The 18,707-nt window shown below is 41.0% G+C and overlaps 1 protein-coding gene across 1 annotated transcript in view; it reads right to left on the reverse strand.

Moving 5' to 3' along the window:
• Positions 1-18,707, reverse strand: part of LOC143960642 (hexokinase-2) — a 72,262-nt gene that overhangs the window by 28,732 nt on the left and 24,823 nt on the right. Inside the window, exons 3-4 of the mRNA XM_077469424.1 lie at positions 5,075-5,223; positions 1,194-1,313 (exon numbers count right to left, since the gene is read on the reverse strand). Coding sequence (XP_077325550.1) covers positions 1,194-1,313; positions 5,075-5,223 — 269 coding nt within the window. The remainder of the gene's footprint in view (positions 1-1,193; positions 1,314-5,074; positions 5,224-18,707) is intronic.

The raw sequence follows: 18,707 nt of genomic DNA on the forward strand, positions 1-18,707 counted from the left end.
TGCTTAGCTTAGTACCATCCGCAAATACAGAGATTGAACTGTTTACCCCATCCTCCAGATCATTTATGAACAAATTGAACAGGACTGATCCCAGCACAGAACCCCGGGGGTCCCCACTACCCACCCCTGACCATTCCGAATACTCCCCATTTATCACCACCCTCTGAACTCACCCTTGTAGCCAGTTTTCAATCCATGTACTCACCTTATGGTCCATGCCAACAAACCATCAGTCCCTTCCCTCGAGAAGCTTACAATCTAAGAACCCTTAACTCACATTCATACATACACATACAACAGCCAATTTAGACAGGAGCCAGTTAACCTCCCAGCATGTTTTTAAAGTGTGTGAGGAAGCCCATGCAAGCACAAGGAGAACATGTTGGTTTGTAAAATGTTCATGCTTGATTGGTGCAGTGAATTTGAAATTGAACATCTTCACTGCATTAGATCACTACCCTGGAAGGGCACAGGCATAAATAATGTCCAAAACTTTGGGGTCTACTTATAAATAAAAACAACTGTGGATTTGGCCAGTCATGGACAGTAATTCCAGTAATCTGCCTAATAGGTTTAGTTCCTGTGATCATCAGCTCCATCCAGTGGCCATAATGTGGTACTTATCTAATTGAGGGATTTTAGGAAAATACCACATTATGGTCACTAGATGGAGCTGGTGATCATAGAAATAAACATATTAGGCAAATCATGGGAATTATTCATGATGGCTGGGTGAATGCTTGAGATTTTCATATAGCAATTGCAAAAATAAATAAACCCCAAAGTGTTTGATCTGCGCTTAAGGATATTAAAGCCCCGTCACAAGCATAGAACATAGAGGTTTTAAACTGAAACGTTAATGAAAAATTGATACTTTCATTGTAGTTTTAATTTGTTTACAGAGCAAGGAACCTGCATTACTAGCATGCTGGTAACAAAGAAGCCCTGTTGGAGTAATTTATTATGTTGAAGTGATGAGAATATGGGTTCATATCAAACACCCAATCAGATAATGAGAGTAGTAAAAAAAACAAAAAAAAGGCTCCTGTATTACATGTTTGAAGAGAATATAGGTTCCCTTTCCTTCATTCACTAAACCAGCCCAAGTGTTCCAAGATAAAACGATGCCACGGAGCAACGGGTGTGCCTGTCCCAGTAGACAGGCCAGTATTGTAGGACTCATTTCCACTCACCTCATCTAGTTTAGTCTGGTAGCAGGGAAACGAGAAGGTGAATCCCAGAGGAAGCTTCTTGTCTTTAATGTTTAGTTTCTCCATGAAGTTGGCCAGACATTCAGCAATGTGGTCAAACAACTGCAAAACATAAACATGCATATAATAAGAAGCAGAAGGAGAACTCCTGTGACCTCTTGTAATAAGCCATTTGAGGAGATGAAAATTACAGTTTGAGCTGTCCCGATGTCAGCAGAAAGTTCAATCACTTCGGCAGCCTAACATTTGTTACGAGTCACGGTTATCCAATTGAAATAAAAAAAATGCTGAAGAAGGTACACAACTAGTTCAGTATTTGAATTTGGAGTCATTGGTGGACCTCTTTCATTCATGTTTGTATGTTACAGTGTTTGTGGGATAAACTGGTACTGGCAACCAGGAACCCAAGGACCTAGACCAGTGATTCTCAACTAGGGTTCCTCCAGAGGTCGCTAGGGGTTCCTTCAGCATTGGGCAATTTCTGCCTCTCAGACAAGTTCCCACTCACACCATTGATCTTTTTAGCTATCTGTAAGTAGGTAATTCTTCCCAATGAGCACAAGTGTAAGGACCATTCATCCCACTGACCATCACACTATTGTATCATGAGTTGTAGATTTCTAGTTTTTAGCAGGGGTTCCCCGAGACCGGGGAACTATTTTCCACAATATGGACATTTGTATGTGAATTATTTCTGTAAACTATGCTTTTGTTTATTAAAAAAATAAATAAAAAAGATACTGTTTAAAAATATAAATCTATTTTATATATATATATATATATATATATATATATATATATATATATATATATATATATATATATTTTTTTTTTTTTTTTTTTTTTTTTAATGAGTAAATTGAATTTAATATTTAATGGTCCTTTAAATTTATTTATCTAAAGCACTTTATTAGTAGCACACAAAGCTACCTCAAGGGGCTTCCGGCGTTTCTCTAATTAAAAGTAAATAACTGAATAAGTGTTATACCAAGAAACAATCAGTATAATAATGAAGGCATCAATATGAATTCCTAATTCCCATATCGTATTAAACATGGTTTAATAGGGATAATAACTCCAAAATATTTGCGTGTGGCGAGGTTTTTTTTATACAGCAGCCCTTTGCCAGACTGTAATATTGGAAGACTGTAGACTGGCTCAGTCATTTCAGGCCGATGGCTTCTTTTTTATTACATTGTTTTCTTTGCCAAGCTCCTGACAAAACATGTCACAGCTAATCAGAGCATTAAAGATGGCAGGAGCTGAGCAGAGTGAAGCCGGATTGTGCAAGTTATTGTAGTAGAGCGGTCGTGTTGAAATTCCTGAAATCACTCATTGGCAGGAAAATTACCCTTGTGTGCAGGGGGGGAGCTATGAGCAGCACGCAGGAAATGCTGAGGAGGGCATATTCTGTAAGCTGACCGCATTGTGCATGACTTCCAGGCGACTGCACCTGTATTAATGCACCTATTACACAAGACCCGATAAGAGGTGAGCCGTCGGGGAAACTACTGGAATTCATTTTTTTTAATCAGGCTCTTAAGACACTTGGCGCCTGTGTTGACAGGGTTTTGTTCACTACAAGTCTATGGCAATGCAAAACCTGCTTGATGCAAGTCAAACACAGGTCAGCAGGTCAAATGCACCAATGAATTCTTATGCTACGTACACACGACTGGACTGTTCGACTGACTAGGTCCAGCGGTCTTCCCGACGGACTTTCGGTTCTGACGGACTTTCTAAACAAACGGACTTGGCCACACACAAGCACACCAAAGTCCGACGGATTCAAACGTGATGACGTACGAACGGTGTAGAATCAGGAAATTCATAGCCAGTAGCCAATAGCTACCCTAGCGTCGGTTTTCGTCCGTTGGACTAGAATACAGACGAACTGATTTTTCGACCGGACTCGAGTCCGTCGGAAAGATTTGAAACATGTTCTAAATCTAAATTCTGCCTGATTTTTCAACAGCAATGGTCCGATGAAGCCCACACACGGTAGAATTGTCCAAAGGATTCATTCCGTCTGACCTTTTCTGTCAAAAAGTCTGGCAGTGTGTACACGGCACTAGAAATGGTCTCAAAAGTATTTCAAACTGATGCCATGGACACAAGCCCAATGCCCACTGACACAGGCCCTAATGACTTACTCCATAATGTACATAATTCTTAAAAGCTGAGTTATTTTTTTTTCTTTCAGTTCACAAGGAAAGTACTTACAATGAATGATAAGTGTCCCTTGTGCTGGTGGCTGATCTCTTAGTTGAAATCTGCCCCCCACCCCCATGCCCCTGCAGTGGTAATTTTCCAGTGCTGTGGCAGTTAATAAAAGCTGCTGGACCTGTCATAGGCACTCATTAAAAATGCCCAACCTTTGTGCCCTCCTCTTCCATTCATAGAAGCTGTACTATAGCTTCCCACTAGGGAATGCACTATATTGCTATAGTACAACTTCTATGAATAGAGGAGGGGGAGGGAAAGCGTGGGCATAGTTGGCACTCTTTACAAGCACCTATAACAGGTCCATTAGCTTGTATCAACCCCCAAGGGAACCAGAAGATTATCACTGCAGTGGTATGAAGGGCAGGGATTGAAAGAGAGCAAACACTTGCACAAGGGACACTTCTCATTCAATGTAATTACCATCCCTTGGTATGGTAATTACATAGGCTTTAAGTGCTAATTTTTGAAGCACAGCGATCAATGGCAACCATTCAAAATTCATCTTCTACTGGTATAATTTTGGCAACGTGAATTATAATTGGTTCTGTACTTAGAAATTAGCTAGAACACTATTGAAAAAGACTGTCAGGTATACATAAAAAAAAAGAAAAGTCATCAGCGCTCTCTTCTAATTCAGTAATTAATGCACTTGTATTCTTGTCACGTCACATAAGTCAAATACAGTTAGCGTTTTGGGGCTCCAAAGTGTCCCTTCAACTATGTCAGCACCCTGCAAGGCACCGGAACATTGGCTGTATGTGCCTATGCGATGTGACAAGGATAAAACCGCATTATTTATTGAGTGCTGGTGACTTTTTTTTTTCCATTGAGGTATTACACAGCGCCATCTGTTACTGTCATTACAACCATGATCCAGCGATAACGGACACAACACTGTATGTGCAGATCAGAACTTTATTACTTTTATGTCCCGTACACACGATCGGACTTTCCGACAACAAAATCGTGGATTTTTGTTCGAAGGTTGTTGGCTCAAACTTGTCTTGCAAACACACAGTCACACAAATGTTGGCCAACAATTATAAATGCAGTGTCGTGCAAGACATACGGCGAGCCGATAAAAAGGCCAATAGTCATGCGCCACCCTTTGGGCTCCTTCTGCTAATGTTGTGTTTGGTGAGCTTTGATTCCGAGCATGCGTGGACTTTTGTGCGACGGACCTGTGTACACACGATCGGAAAGTCAGACAACAAAGTTTGTTGGCGGAAAATTTGAGAACCTGCTAGCCAACATTTGTTGGCGGAAAGTCCGACAACAAATGTTCGATGGAGCATACACATGGTTGGACTTTCCAACAACAAGCTCACATCCAACATTTGTTGTTGGAAAATCCGATCGTGTGTATGGGGCATAAGGCAGCATTTCTCAACCTCTTTTCAGTTCTGGCACCCTTTAAAAGTATGCAAATTTGTGAGGCACTCCAGACTAAAATGTATGATATGTATGATATGGCTAGATGGGGAAACATCTATGAAGGTAAATAAAGTGTAACCAAGGGTAAAATGTCTGGACACACACCCTCAGAGAATGGTATACAAGACCTGATACAAACTAGCAGCAAGTCTGTATATGTATTTGCCTAGGGTACTCCATACAATCTCAGCTTATGGTCTCACCTGTGACCCGCTTCCCCTCATTAGATCCTCAGGGATGGCATAAATCTGATTCTCCATCTCTACATTCTTTGTTCCATTATCTGAAACTTTCACCCGTAAGACGCGAAAGTTGGTTCCCCCCAGATCCAGTGCCAGGAAATCTCCATTTTCTGTGGAAAAAGAAGAAATCCATGTATTAATATTAGACAAAGAGGGGGGAAAAGGGGGAGGGGGGGCGGGAAAATGGGACTTTGTATGACACACAACACTTGGGTAGAATGAATCAACCAAAATTAGTAATTAGAATATTTATTGTTAAACATTATTGGGCATGGTGCATAGGTAACATTAATAGTAAACCAATATGTACGGAAGAACATGGTTAGTAGATCATATAATAGTACAAGTAATATGATAGATATTATTGCACATAATAGATAATGAACCTACAGCATACTCAATGGATGAAAAAACATAGTAAAAAATAGATATTATTTGATTGATTCAGACAAGTAAAACCCATAGTAAACACACAATTGCTGTGGCGTAGCATCAAATATGAATGCTTGACGCGTTTCGTGGGTTGGTTCCACTCATCAGGAGCAGCTATACATTGGAGGTATCTATAATGAATTAAAAATTATTAATCAATGGTAATTGATTAAAAATAGGAAGAGAGGGAACACAAAACCTATGGTCCTAACACTCTTACCTATGGGTAGATTATAAAAGACATAGATTGTAATGATAATGATGATATGCATGAGGTACTAGGAGGTTGTTTTTCAATGTATTAATATTAATCATTCAACTTAGCAGCTGAACTCTTTTTAAGACTATGATCTATGAATTCACCCATTTTTTCCAGATCCAAAGTAAGCTACACGGCGGTATGAAGAATATTACATGTGGCAGTTCGGAAACGTTCACACTAGAAAGGAGATGTATACCCAGAACTCAGAAGGAAGGATTACTACTGGGACAATGCATTTTCCTACTACATTGTGATCTTTCTGTACCACAAAAAACAAAAATTTTGTTAAAAATACTAAAGAATATACTGCATTCATAGAAGGCAGCCTCTGCTTGGCTTTTCCAGATTTTGAAAGTAAAGCTTTAGGAAGCATACATGCTCATGGCTTCCGTACTTCAGATAGGCATGACTGCAGTGCACCAGTCCACTCCACATTCATATGGCACTAATCTGGTGATTTTATCTGCTAGATTTTAAACTCAAACTTTAAATTCATTGGTTTAATTAGCTACCCAGTATTGCTCATTAAAATGTATGTGCAGGTAAAACTTTTGTTGTCGTTTTTGATAAAGAATGGCAGAGTTACAACCCAAGCCAGTTTGTATTTTGCTTTCTGTTTATTATTAGGGAAATTTCCCTTTGCTTCCTGTACAGCAAAGGCAACAGGAAGTTAGAGAGTTTTATTTAGTGCTCATATCCCGGAAAAATACGATCGTGAGTAACATTGCTTGGAAAGTGCTCATATTGATGAAAAATACGATCGTGAGTAACATTGCTTGGAAAGGTACTGTAAAGATATAAGGGGTACCCTCTCTGATCGTGATCCAACTGCATTTGAAGCCGTATATGGATATGGATTGAGTGACTATCTTATATGCAAATCTGTGGTCATAAAATTTGATTATAAACATTACCTTAGGCATAGTACACTGTTGTGGCTATTTGCACAGATATACGTATATATATATATATATATATATATATATATATATATATATATATAGATATATATATAGATATATATATATATATATATATATATATATATATATAGATATATATAGATATATAGATATATATATATATAAATTTGATACTTTCACATATTATACTTTGCACGGTTGTCGGATTACATATGATTTATTTGGATATTTTGCGCTGGTCAGTAGGCGTAATGATGAGAAATGAGTATGGCATATTTGCACTTTACTAGCTTTATATTTTGGAATTTATTTGAATATATATAGCAAAATGTTCTGTATACACAATTCTTTGCACATTATCGAATACTGCATTATTTGCACAGTACTTTGCTCTTTTAGATATTTGTTTACATTTGCACAATATCTTTGCACAGTATATTTGTATATTTGCACAGTGTTCAATATAGTTTGATGTATGCTGGTAAGGGAGTTCTAGCCATTGTGGACACATGTGAAGCACCTACAGCTTGAGTAGTTAATTAAATAGAAAATTGATTTGAGCGCACCATTAGATATAATACTAAGTTAGAATGAATCTCATTAAATTACAAGAATTCCCCCTTAGGCCCCTTTCATGGGTTTTTAGGCAGACCCGCTTGGACCCTGCATTCACCCCTATGGACCGGCTGGCGTAAACGTACCCACCTACCTGCAATTTGATCCGGTCCACTAAAAACAAATGAAAGGGCAGCCATCCTCCTCTATCCAGGCTGATCAGATCAGAGGGCAGTCGGGTACAAATGTACAGGCAAAATCCACTGCCCATAGAGCAGTGGACAGATTCCTTGCTGATCTAAACGGTGTCCGGCAATCGTCCCTGGAACAGGTGCCCCATTAGAAAATTTCTCATTACCTCTTATTTTAGGGACAATGCAAAAAATTTGGATTTCCCCTGACAATGAACACATGGACAGATGGGAAAGATGAATATTCCAACTGGATATAAAATCACAATCACTGAAAATGTAAAGCTGAACACCAGGAAAAGCAAATATTGTCTAAATATGAGAATCATGTGCATTCTGCCTTGAATCTTAGTGTACATTGTATATTTCTTCAGGATCTGTGCAGTGATCCAGTATGAAACTTTGCCTCTGAGCTGGAGCTTCCTGTAATAAAGACTGATCACCGCGGCTCTCTCTTCTTGTGTAGGGTGGCTGGTTTTGTCTCCGCCCCTCCTGTAGTTTTCTACAGGCAGCCTGTAGTGGGTGATCCTGCTGGGCCCCTCCCATCGCACTGCTCCCTGCACTACAGCACAGTGATGATGTCACTGATACTTTTAGAACATAATACCTAGGTTTGCAAAAATATTTGGTGCACACAAAGTGCATTTATAACATTTGTGGCTGTTGAGGAGTATATTTAAAGGAACATTTTTGTGCCTAGGGTTCAGCTTTAATTATGTTATGTAATATAGTTACATAGTAGGTGAGGTTGAAAAAAGACACAAGTCCAACCGAAGTGTGTGATTATATGTCGGTAATCATTGTATATCCCTGTATGTTGTGGTCGTTCAGGTGCTTATCTAATAGGTTTTTGAAACTATTGATGCTCCCTGCTGAGACCAGCGCCTGTGGAAGGTAATTCAACATCCTTGGTGCTCTTACAGTAAAGAACCCTCTATGTAGTTTTAGGTTAATCCTATTTTCTTATCATTTTAATGAGTGGCCACATGTCTTGTTAAACTCCCTTTTTTATCTCTATTGTGGGGTTACCAGTACAGTATTTGTACAGTATTTGTAAATTGAAATCATATCCCCTCAAGCGTCTCTTCTCCAGAGAGAATACGTTTAGTGTTCGCAACCTTTCCTCATAACTAATAACTAATGCTCTTATTTAATATGCTCTTAAAGCAAACCCACCTCTCCTCCGTGTTCTCCATTCCTAAGATTCTACCCCAATTTATGCCTTCTAGCAAGGGTAATAGTTTAGGGAAGTTGGCTCTTTTGAAATTCATTGTCTTTGTATTCCCCTTATATTTCCTATTTGTGTGATTTATACTGAATCCAATTGAGCTGTGATCGCTGTTTCCTAAATTTCACCATATTTCCACCTCCGTGATCAGGTCTGTATTGTTGGTAATTAGTAGATCCTGTAACGCTTTATTTCTAGTTGGTGCGTCTACCATCTGACCCATAAAATTGTTCTGCAAGACATTTAGGAACTGGCGAGCCTTAGATGAATTTGCGGTTCACTCCGCCCAGTCTATGTCTGGATAATTAAAATCCCCCATTATGATAATAACACAAATTATCCAAAATGTGATTGAAGATATGGTATGTTATGGTAGATATGGTAGTAAATTACTCTATTCCATTTGTCTTGCTATGCCAAGTGGAACTGTGATACTCAATCTGAATGGCTTGGTACTGCCTAGGATGTGAGACCTGGAATGACCTCTCTCAGCGCTCTATTGCAGGCAATGATTCTGCTGTGCTGGCTTCAATGCGAGAGATTACACTGCCCAGAACCATTGTGTTTATACAATGAGGAGGCCATATAAATCAAAGATAGTCGGGTGTGTTTAACCCCACTGAAGTCAGGAAGCTGGATCCGCGCAGTATTGTTGTATAGACCTCTTTCATTGTAAATAATACAATTCCCTGGCATTGATGCACTATCTTCCCTGGAATGATGGAAAACACATGTTTTCTAGGAATATCTCCATAGAGACTCCACTTCTAAATAGCCCCTCATCTGAATATTCACCTTTTTGCTTACCCTCCGGGGATTTTATGGGTAAAGCCTGGTATAGTATTTTATAATTCAGTTGTAAAATTCACTGTATGTATAGATATGAGCTACCAATATATTTATAATAATGTACATTATTTGATTTACTAAAACTTGAGAGCGCAAAATCTGGTGTAGCTCTGCATAGAAACTAATCAGCTTTCAGGTTTTTTTTTTTTTGGTCAAAGCTTAACTGATTCAGCCCTGGAAGATTCTACCCTCTTCCTGACCAGAGCACTTTTTGAGATTCAGCACTGCGTCGCTTTTACTGACAATTGCGCGGTCGTGCGACGTTACACCAAAACAAAATTGATGTCCTTTTTTCCCAACAAATAGAGCTTTCTTTTTGTATTTCTATATTGTATTTGTTCTATTTATAGCGTCTACAAAATAGGGGATAGATTTATAGCATTTTTATTATTATTTTTTTTACTAGCAATGGTGGCGATCTGCGATTTTTATCGTGACTGCGACATTATGGAGAACATGTCGGACAATTTGACACGTTTTTGGGACCATTGGCATTAATACAGCGATCAGTGAAATTAAAAATGCACTGATTACTGTAAAAATGTCACTGACAGTGAAGGGGTTAACACTAGGGGGCAGTGAAGGAGTTAATTGTGTCCTAATTTGTGTTCTAACTGAAGGGGTCGGGGACAGTGCAGGGAAGGTAACAGATCGCTCTTCATACTCTGTATGAACAGACGATCTGTCAGTTCTCCCCTTAGAGAACCGGAAACTGTGTGTTTACACACACAGTTGCGGGGTTCTCCGTCTCTCAGCAGCGATCAAGGGAGCCTGGAGGTGATCGAGACCACCGGGCACTTGCATCAGCTCGGGGGGCGCGCGCACGTGCCTCCGGCAGCGCGTGTTCCCCCTAGTGGCCACAAGATGAAGCGACGTTACATAACATTGTTTCGCCCAGCCGTGCCATTCTGTCACAGTACAACTACGGCGGCTGGTCGACATGTGGTTAATTGATCAAGAAGCTGATTGGCTACAGTGCACAGCTGTACCAGATTTTGCACTCTCCAGTTTCAGTAAATTAATGTGTTTATGTATGGGCATCCCCAGCAACCTCATCATTTGACTACAGAGGCAACACAAGCAACCTTCTGCTGTCGTCAGCGAAGCAACACTGCCGGATGTCTACTGTTCACTGTTTATTCGTGTTTACACTACCTGACTCCTGCTACTTCTGAGACTCTGATCAGCTGCATCTCTACCCAGAACTAGTATGGGCTACATTTTAGCTGATGTGATATCATTAAACAGATATAAAATATACATTAATGCAGGTCGGTATCATATTTAAATTACACATGCAGGTTGAGATGCACTATTAAATCATTCAATGTATTTTTTTAATTTATATCTCTCAAGAGTCCCTGAATTTAACATGATTTGGCCTTTTTTAATTCCCTGAACAGTAGCACTTACACTGGGAGAGGGAGGGCCGGGACTGGGAGGCAGTTAGGCGAGTTGCCTGCTAAAAAGTATTAACCTGACAGGTGGTGCAGGCAGAGGAAACGGAAGGATGACCTCATCAGTCTTCTGCTGCTCCTTCTCGGCCCAATTAGCAGGCTGAGGGCAGGGCAGTGAAATCAGGGTATATGAAAATTACAATCATCCCCAAGGTGTAACTAGCTGTACTAGCTTTTGAAGTACAGTGCACATGGAAGTCCATGTTGTGCAAAGCCCTTCCATGTGCACCCTTACTTTAAAAATAGTTGAGATTTTTGTATAGTTTGCTGATATTGTTGGGAGACGCATTGAATGCTTTCAGCTGCTATTGCACTCTTCTGAGCTTTTAATGTGTCCCTGCACCTTTGGGCTGCCTCCATTCCTGCCCTGAAATTGGTTTTAAAGAATGCATTAAGGTAAAAAGTCCATGCTTGATCCAATGCTGTGCCCGTTGGTGCAGCTCTTCTCACCTCTTCCTGTATTCACTGGAGGCCATTTGCTCCTGCTTCTGTTAGTCAAATCCTATGAGAAGGGAGCGGGGGTGGACAAGATAGAGCCACACTTTGTGTGTATATGGACACAAACAGCTCTGGAACGCACAGCAAGCAGCTTGCTATGGGGACACTCGGAGAAGAGGAGAGTGCCAGGAGGGGACCCCAGAAGAAGAGTTTCGGGGCCGCTCTGTGCAAAACCACTGCATAGAGCAGGTACGTATAACATGCAAAAAAAGTAAATAAAATAAAAAACACACATTAAAGATCGTCTCTACCTTCACTTTAATGCCCCATACACACGGTCGGACATTCCAACAACAAAATCCATCAGATTTTTTCCGACGGGTTTTTGGCCAAACTTGTCTTGCATACAAAGTTGTCGGAAAATCCAATCGTTCAGAACGCGGTGATGTAGAACACGTACGACGGGACTATAACGAGGGCAGTAGCCAATAGCTTTCATCTCGTAATTTATTCTGAGCATGCGCGGCAGTTTGTCCATTGGACAAAGATCTACACACGATAGTAATTTAAACTATCGGATTTTGTTGTCGGAAAATTTTAGATCCTGCTCTTAAACTTTGTGTGTCCGAAATTCCGACGTAAAAAATCCGATGGAGCCCACACACGATCGGATTTTCCAACACTGAGATCTGATCGCGCATTTTCCGTCGGAAAGTCCGACTGTGTGTACAGGGCATTAGTATTAAGGGTTAGGCAATTTATCTCCTGATTTTCACTGCATTCCCCTTGCACATTGTGTGTGTAATCGTGGCCACAAATGTCTAAACATGTGTACATATTCAACTGACCGTCTGCACACATATTTCAGCTTTTTTGCACTCCTTGCAATCTTGTCCACTTCATTTCTTAACTTCCCTGTTGGTCAATTCATGTTCCTGTTTATACAGATATTTACAGAGCCAGAGATATAATTTATTATAAAAATAAAATTTACAGAGTCTACAGTTGGCAGGAAGACATATTAATTTCCATAGACACGAGAGGCATTTTTAATTAGGTTCATTCCTGATAAAACAGTGTTTGTGCCTGAAAACCAGGGGTATTCGATACCCATGAAGTGGGTGAGCTGTAAAGGATCATGTATAAAGTCTGATCATAGATGAGACGCTTCCTCACACCAGTTGGGACCCATCACACTGTGGCCTTTGACTTGGCCAACAAGTAGAGCAGCCTACATGTAATAATACTTAGAACAGATTTTTCTTACATTGAGAAAGATTACTAGACAGCTGAAATTACTGTGAGATTACAGAGGATTCTGATGGTTAGAAGAGCTTATTAGTGTCTCTTAAGATTGCTCTTCACAGCCTGGTCCTCGCCCCATAATTACATCAGGACAATCAGGAACTCAGCCACGTATGGCTACCTTCAGTAATCCATAAGATTGGATGCACCAGCCCAATATCCTGGTCTTCTTTATACTTGAGCTCTCTCAACACAAGCACTGAAGTCTCTGGATTTATGTAACTGCCGTACAAACAGTATTTTGTCATTTTAAGCAGTAAAGCTATCTCACTATGGTTCACATAGAATACATGAACAGAACTGTTCTACAATGTAGCTCTAAGCCCTTGTACACACGGTCGGATATTCCGACGGCAAATGTCCGATAGGACTGTGTTGTTGGATAATCCAACTGTGTGTGCGCTCCATCGGACTGTTTCCATCGGAATATCCAACCGACAATGTTTTAGAGCTGGGCTATAAAATGTTCCGAAACATGATCCGATCGGACTTTGACCGATTGTGTGTAGAGAATTCCGATCAGACAAAGTGCCACGCATGCTCAGATCAAATTCCTAGACTAAAGCTATTGGCTACTAGCCTGAACATAGTCCCGTCCTAATGAAATAACGTCATCACGTTACGAACGATTGGATATTCCGACAACTTTGTACAACCGTGTGTATGCAACACCAGTTTCAGACAAAATCCGATGGATTTTGTTGTCGGAATGTCCGACCGTGTGTACAAGGGCTAAGGCTTGTTCTGATGTGCGGCAGCTCTTTCCTTCCCTCCTAAAAGTGATCCACAACTTTTGACATTGAGGAGGTGACATGTCACCTCCTCATCACCTGTTTTAACCCTAAAATGACTGAACCACCACAAAGCAATTGCATGCAATGTAAGATGGTTGTGCCATGGCCCCATTAACTTGAGTGTGTCCCATTCTGTGGCAGTACTGCCGCCAAACATGACCCAGTTAAGTGCAAGGAGCCATGCCGCAGCTGTGTGCATGTACGTGAGTGGGTCGTGCTTGGAGATAGTACAGCCTCTCAAAAGCGACATGCAGTTTCATTCTTGCCATGCCATGTGTAAAGCTCTGAATGGCTGAATGCCCTTCTTTAGTTGGGTAGTTGGGGGGGGGGGGTGGTAAAATAACAGCTGAACTGAATGCATTTACTGCGCCGCCCCTTTCTTGGCTGCCCATGTGAACAAGCCCTAAGGCAGGCCATAGCTGATACCATGGGTTGTAAGGGGCACGGGGAGCCATCCCAGCCAGTAGAACACAGTGATTATTGCTAGCCACTAGCAATAGTTGCATGTAAAAATCCAACATGCTGGATTGCAGCCAAGTCGATTGATGGATTGACTTGGGAACAACTAGTCTGCTTTTTCAAATCTCGGCTGGTCCCTGCTGAACCGGCCAAGATTCCAACCATCTATGGCCAGCTTAAGGGGACATCACCAAGCCTCAATATTTAAAGTTTTGCTAAAGAGTTCCTTACGTCGTTTTCATCTTCTGGCCACCTGGACATCTGTGGTTACATTCAGCAAGGGCACTGCACGGGAAGGTGGTGAAGGGGGTAGGGGTACTGAGAAGAATCCTAAAGCAAATTATTGGACAGGAGAGAACAGTTTGTGGGACTTTATGTGAAGCACATTAGTAAGAACATATTCTGTCTATGGACGCACACAGCCCAGCTTACATGCACAGGTGCCTTCTTAGCACCCGGCTTGCTACAGAACCCAAAGGAGGGATGAGCCGACAGTGCCAGTGGGGGACTGCCAAAAGAGAAGAAAAGTGATTTTTCTGTGCAATATCATTGCACAGAGCTGGTTTTACATCTTTTTTTAGTTAAATGCCTAACACTTTAAGAACATAAAACCATCCTTTACATCCTTTGGTGTTTTGTACCATTGAAAAGTAATTCTGCATAAAGAAGGAGACCCCATGCTGGCTCCAATAGATGATTCTAGGAGTAGTTGTTTCTTTAAATGATCACATAACACAAACTTGCAGAAAATAGGCACCGCTACTCAGGTTTGTCTGGGGCAGTGTGATGTATTAAAACAATATGTACAAAGCCCCTATAGTCAACGTAATGTTCTTGTTACCACCATCCCGGACAGAGAAAGGTCTTGGAAAAACTTGAATTGCCCTGTAAGCAGTCACTGGAGCAATCAATGAGATCCTGCTATCATTACTACCAAATAAAAACAGAGATTTGATGGTAGTATTACACAGTCCAACCTAACATCTCTCAGTATACTCCAAGGTCACTTGCAATGACATCCTAAAAAGATGCCGGAGTTAAGCAACTAGAAAATAAACTTCAACCCTGTCCCTGATTACTCCACTTCCTATTAGTAAGTAAATGGTGACTAATGATCTCTGTTATTGCTGCTGTAAAATCTGGAGTAATCTGGAGAGAGTGTGTAGTCTGCTGATGCAATGCTTCTGTAATAAGGAATTCTATACTAGATAACCAGTTATGACCATTACAATAGGGCCTTCAACAGAGGAAGTCATGTCTAGCAGCTACTTATTGGAAAGTAGGTTAAAAGTAACAATTAAATGTAAAACATATGCGGAGTGCGGAGCTAACATACAGCTGGTGTGCAGGGGTGACCTCTCTGCTGCCTTCATTAGACAGAGAGGAGAACACATCTGGGTAATAATATTCTATTGGATTCAGTATAGCAAGGAACATAGTTAGGATTCGGACAGGAATCTGCTCTGTTTTTTCTTTAGCCAATCAGGATAACACATTCTATCAAACGCTATATGGCGACCTTGAGTAAAATAGAAAAACTCACTATAAATATGTTTACAAAACAATGTTCATCCTTTAAAGTGGTTGTAAAACCTCCCATATACCCAGTAAAGTGACTGGCCTCAGGGGATACACAGAGATAAAACAAGTCCACCTGTAAGTTTTATCTGTAGTCTTCTCTTATCTACAACACTTCAGAATTTATAAAGCTTGTCTGGGCTGTCAGAAAAAAGGAGGCAGAAAGCTGAAGGTACTACAGGGCTCAATGAGGAGAACTCTGAGAGCTGATTGGAGGGAAGGGACACACATTCCTCCACACAGCACACAGGAACAGAGCTGAAGCTATCAGCTGGAGATTCCTCCTGTGTCACCTTTTTTCTCTTGGTGTCAGGAAAAGCCTGTCAGAAGTGATTCATGCTGATAGCAGAGCCATCAAGCAGCAGACAGATGTGACACTTATGCCCTGTACACACGCTCGGACAATCTGACCACAAAATCCGTCTGATTTTTTCCAACAGATTTTGGCCAAAACTTGTGTTGCATACACATGGTTGGACAAAGTTGTCAGAAAATCCACTCTTTCGGAACGAGGTGACGTTTGTTGCGTACGACGGGACTACGTAGAGGCTAGTAGCCAATAGCTTTGGTCTCGTAATTTAATCTGAGCATGTGTGACACTCTGTCCGTCGGAATTCTCTACACACGATCGGAAAAAGTCAGATAAGATTTTGCTGTCGGGATTCCCGACGGAAAAAGTCTGACAGTGCCCACACATGATCGGATTTTCCGACAACATAATCCAAACGGACCTCATCCATCAGAATTTGCGACCGTGTGTACGGGGCATTAAAGGGGCTGTAAAAGCCTGGGGGGGGGCGGGGCCGAGTCCTGCATTCGCCATCTATGGATTGCCGGACTCGGGATCGTGCCTGCAAGGTAACCTAGTGGGGGGAAGGGGTTGAGACAGACGCCGAGGGGCCCCAGAAGAGCAGGTTCGGAGCCACTCTGTGCAAAAACGAGCTGCATAGTGGAGGTAAGTATGATGTGTTTGTTATTTATTTTTTAAAAGGAACCTTTAGTATAACTTTGAGACAAGTACACACTACAGAGGGGTATGCTTTTGTTCATATTTCATGTCTAAAGTTTACAACCTCTTTAAAGCAAACCTATCTGCCCCCAGTTTGTAGGAGCACCCCCCCCCCCTTCTAAATCCAATCAGATTGCCATTATTAATCACAAGGCATTTCATTGATAACAGTGGAAACAGGGCAATGGGCCAAGGCACTAGCATATGTCATAACTAAATCTTGGGGGACACAGTCTGGGGAATTCATAAAGGGAGTCATAGGCACGCTTTAGAATCCTATTGGTGCGCACTCATGCCCCTGAACACTGCGCCCATTTTGCACTGGGGTGGGCAAAGCTTTATGAGGAACTGAGATGCAAGTTCCCCATCAGGTCTGCTCTAATTCTGATTGGCTGTGCACTTCATGCAGCTTTGGGCTCTGCCCACTGTCATTCACTGGCATGATGCCGTCACTAGCTCCCCATCAGCCATGAATTTGATTTGTCAAGTGGGCGGAGCCTTTTAGGGAATTCTGGGACTAGTTCCCCATCGCCTTGCCTGTGATCTGCCTCCGAGAATCTCATCCCTCCTAGGGCTAGTCTCACTTCTCTGGTTGGATTCTCTGTAACATAAGATGAACGTGAGTTCTAGCAGGAAGAGTGATAGGTGATTATATACAATAATACAATCCTCCTACAATGAAAGTAAACCATTTAAACATTCTTCACGTTTAACCTTAAAGTATAATAAAAATGCTCTTCCTTTGAGTCCATAAAAATAAAGCAATGTATTTGCGTATGTAAATCATGTAATATGAGGCCACGTCATTTGATTTTCCCTTCCTTGTATAGAAAGGAAATCCATATCAGTGAACCTGGTGACCTTGCAGAGAAGTCATTGTCACCATGATGGATCCACGCCTCATTTTTACGTCAGGAGTGGTTTTCTTTCCACAATTGCTGCTACATTGCGAGAGTCTATGTTTAACGAGAGGGTGTCTGCAGCGACCCAACACAAAGGCCGATCCCTTTTCTCTGTACACACAGCTGTAAAAAAGAAAACCTCCTGATTAAACACAAGCTCACATGTAGCAATTATCTGCCAAGTATGCAACGTCACAGCTGTGCTGTCTGCTAAGCTGGTGTAGTGAGCGAAGACGTGCAATGGGAACAATCGACCCACGTCTCTAATGATCAACCCATACTGGAAGGAGACAACCTGAGTTCTACCTAGGAGGAACGTCACCTAGGGTTCAATCGGTCAAGCTTGGATTTTCTACAGATAGAACATCGCTGTTTGATCGTTGTTATAAATTCATATGGTATATGCTGCTTTACCTTTTAAGACAAACTTGAGTAAGGCTGGCCATACATTATACAATGTTCTTGTACAGTAAAACCTTGGATTGAGAGTAACTTGGTTTGAGAGCGTTTTGCAAGACAAGCAACATTTTTTAATAAATCTTGACTTGATATCCAAGCGATGTCTTAATATACAAGTAGCGTCACGTCACAAATGAGTATAAAAAGAAGAGAGGTGCCAGCCCCATACACACTATCAGATTTTCTGATGAGTTTTTCCTTCGGATTTACCAAAACCATATAATATGAGGTCAAACCTTAGGAGTTTCAATGTGTAAGCAATCAGGCAGGCCCTTCTACTACATGGTTTTGGTAAATCTGAAGACAAAAATCAGCAGAAAATCTGATAGTGTGTCTGGGGCTTTAGAGGCTCCTCTCTTCTCTTTTATACTCTGTAGTTCCTGCTGGATTTTGCTTCTAATCCCCTTGTGGAGGCCACCATTTGTGGATGGACATTTTATGGTTACACAACCTATCACATTACTATAATCTTTTTATATGGACTATAAACTGAAGGACTTATGAATAAATGGTTGTGGAACGAATCATTTCAGTTTCCATTATTTCTTATGGGGACATTTGCTTTGATATACAAGTGCTTTGGATTACAAGCATGTTGCTGGAACGAATTATGCTCGCAATCCAAGGTTTTACTGTACAACTTTCCTTTAGATTTACCAAAACCATGTAATATGAGGTTAAAACTAAACACTTTCAATTTGTATGCAACCAGGCAGGCCCTTGCAATATATAGTTGAAGGTAACTCTAAAGGA

The sequence above is a fragment of the Lithobates pipiens genome, unplaced genomic scaffold (assembly GCF_037356315.1).
Source record: "Lithobates pipiens isolate NorthernLeopardFrog02 unplaced genomic scaffold, aLitPip1_a1.2 Scaffold_8, whole genome shotgun sequence".
Classification (NCBI taxonomy): domain Eukaryota; kingdom Metazoa; phylum Chordata; class Amphibia; order Anura; family Ranidae; genus Lithobates; species Lithobates pipiens.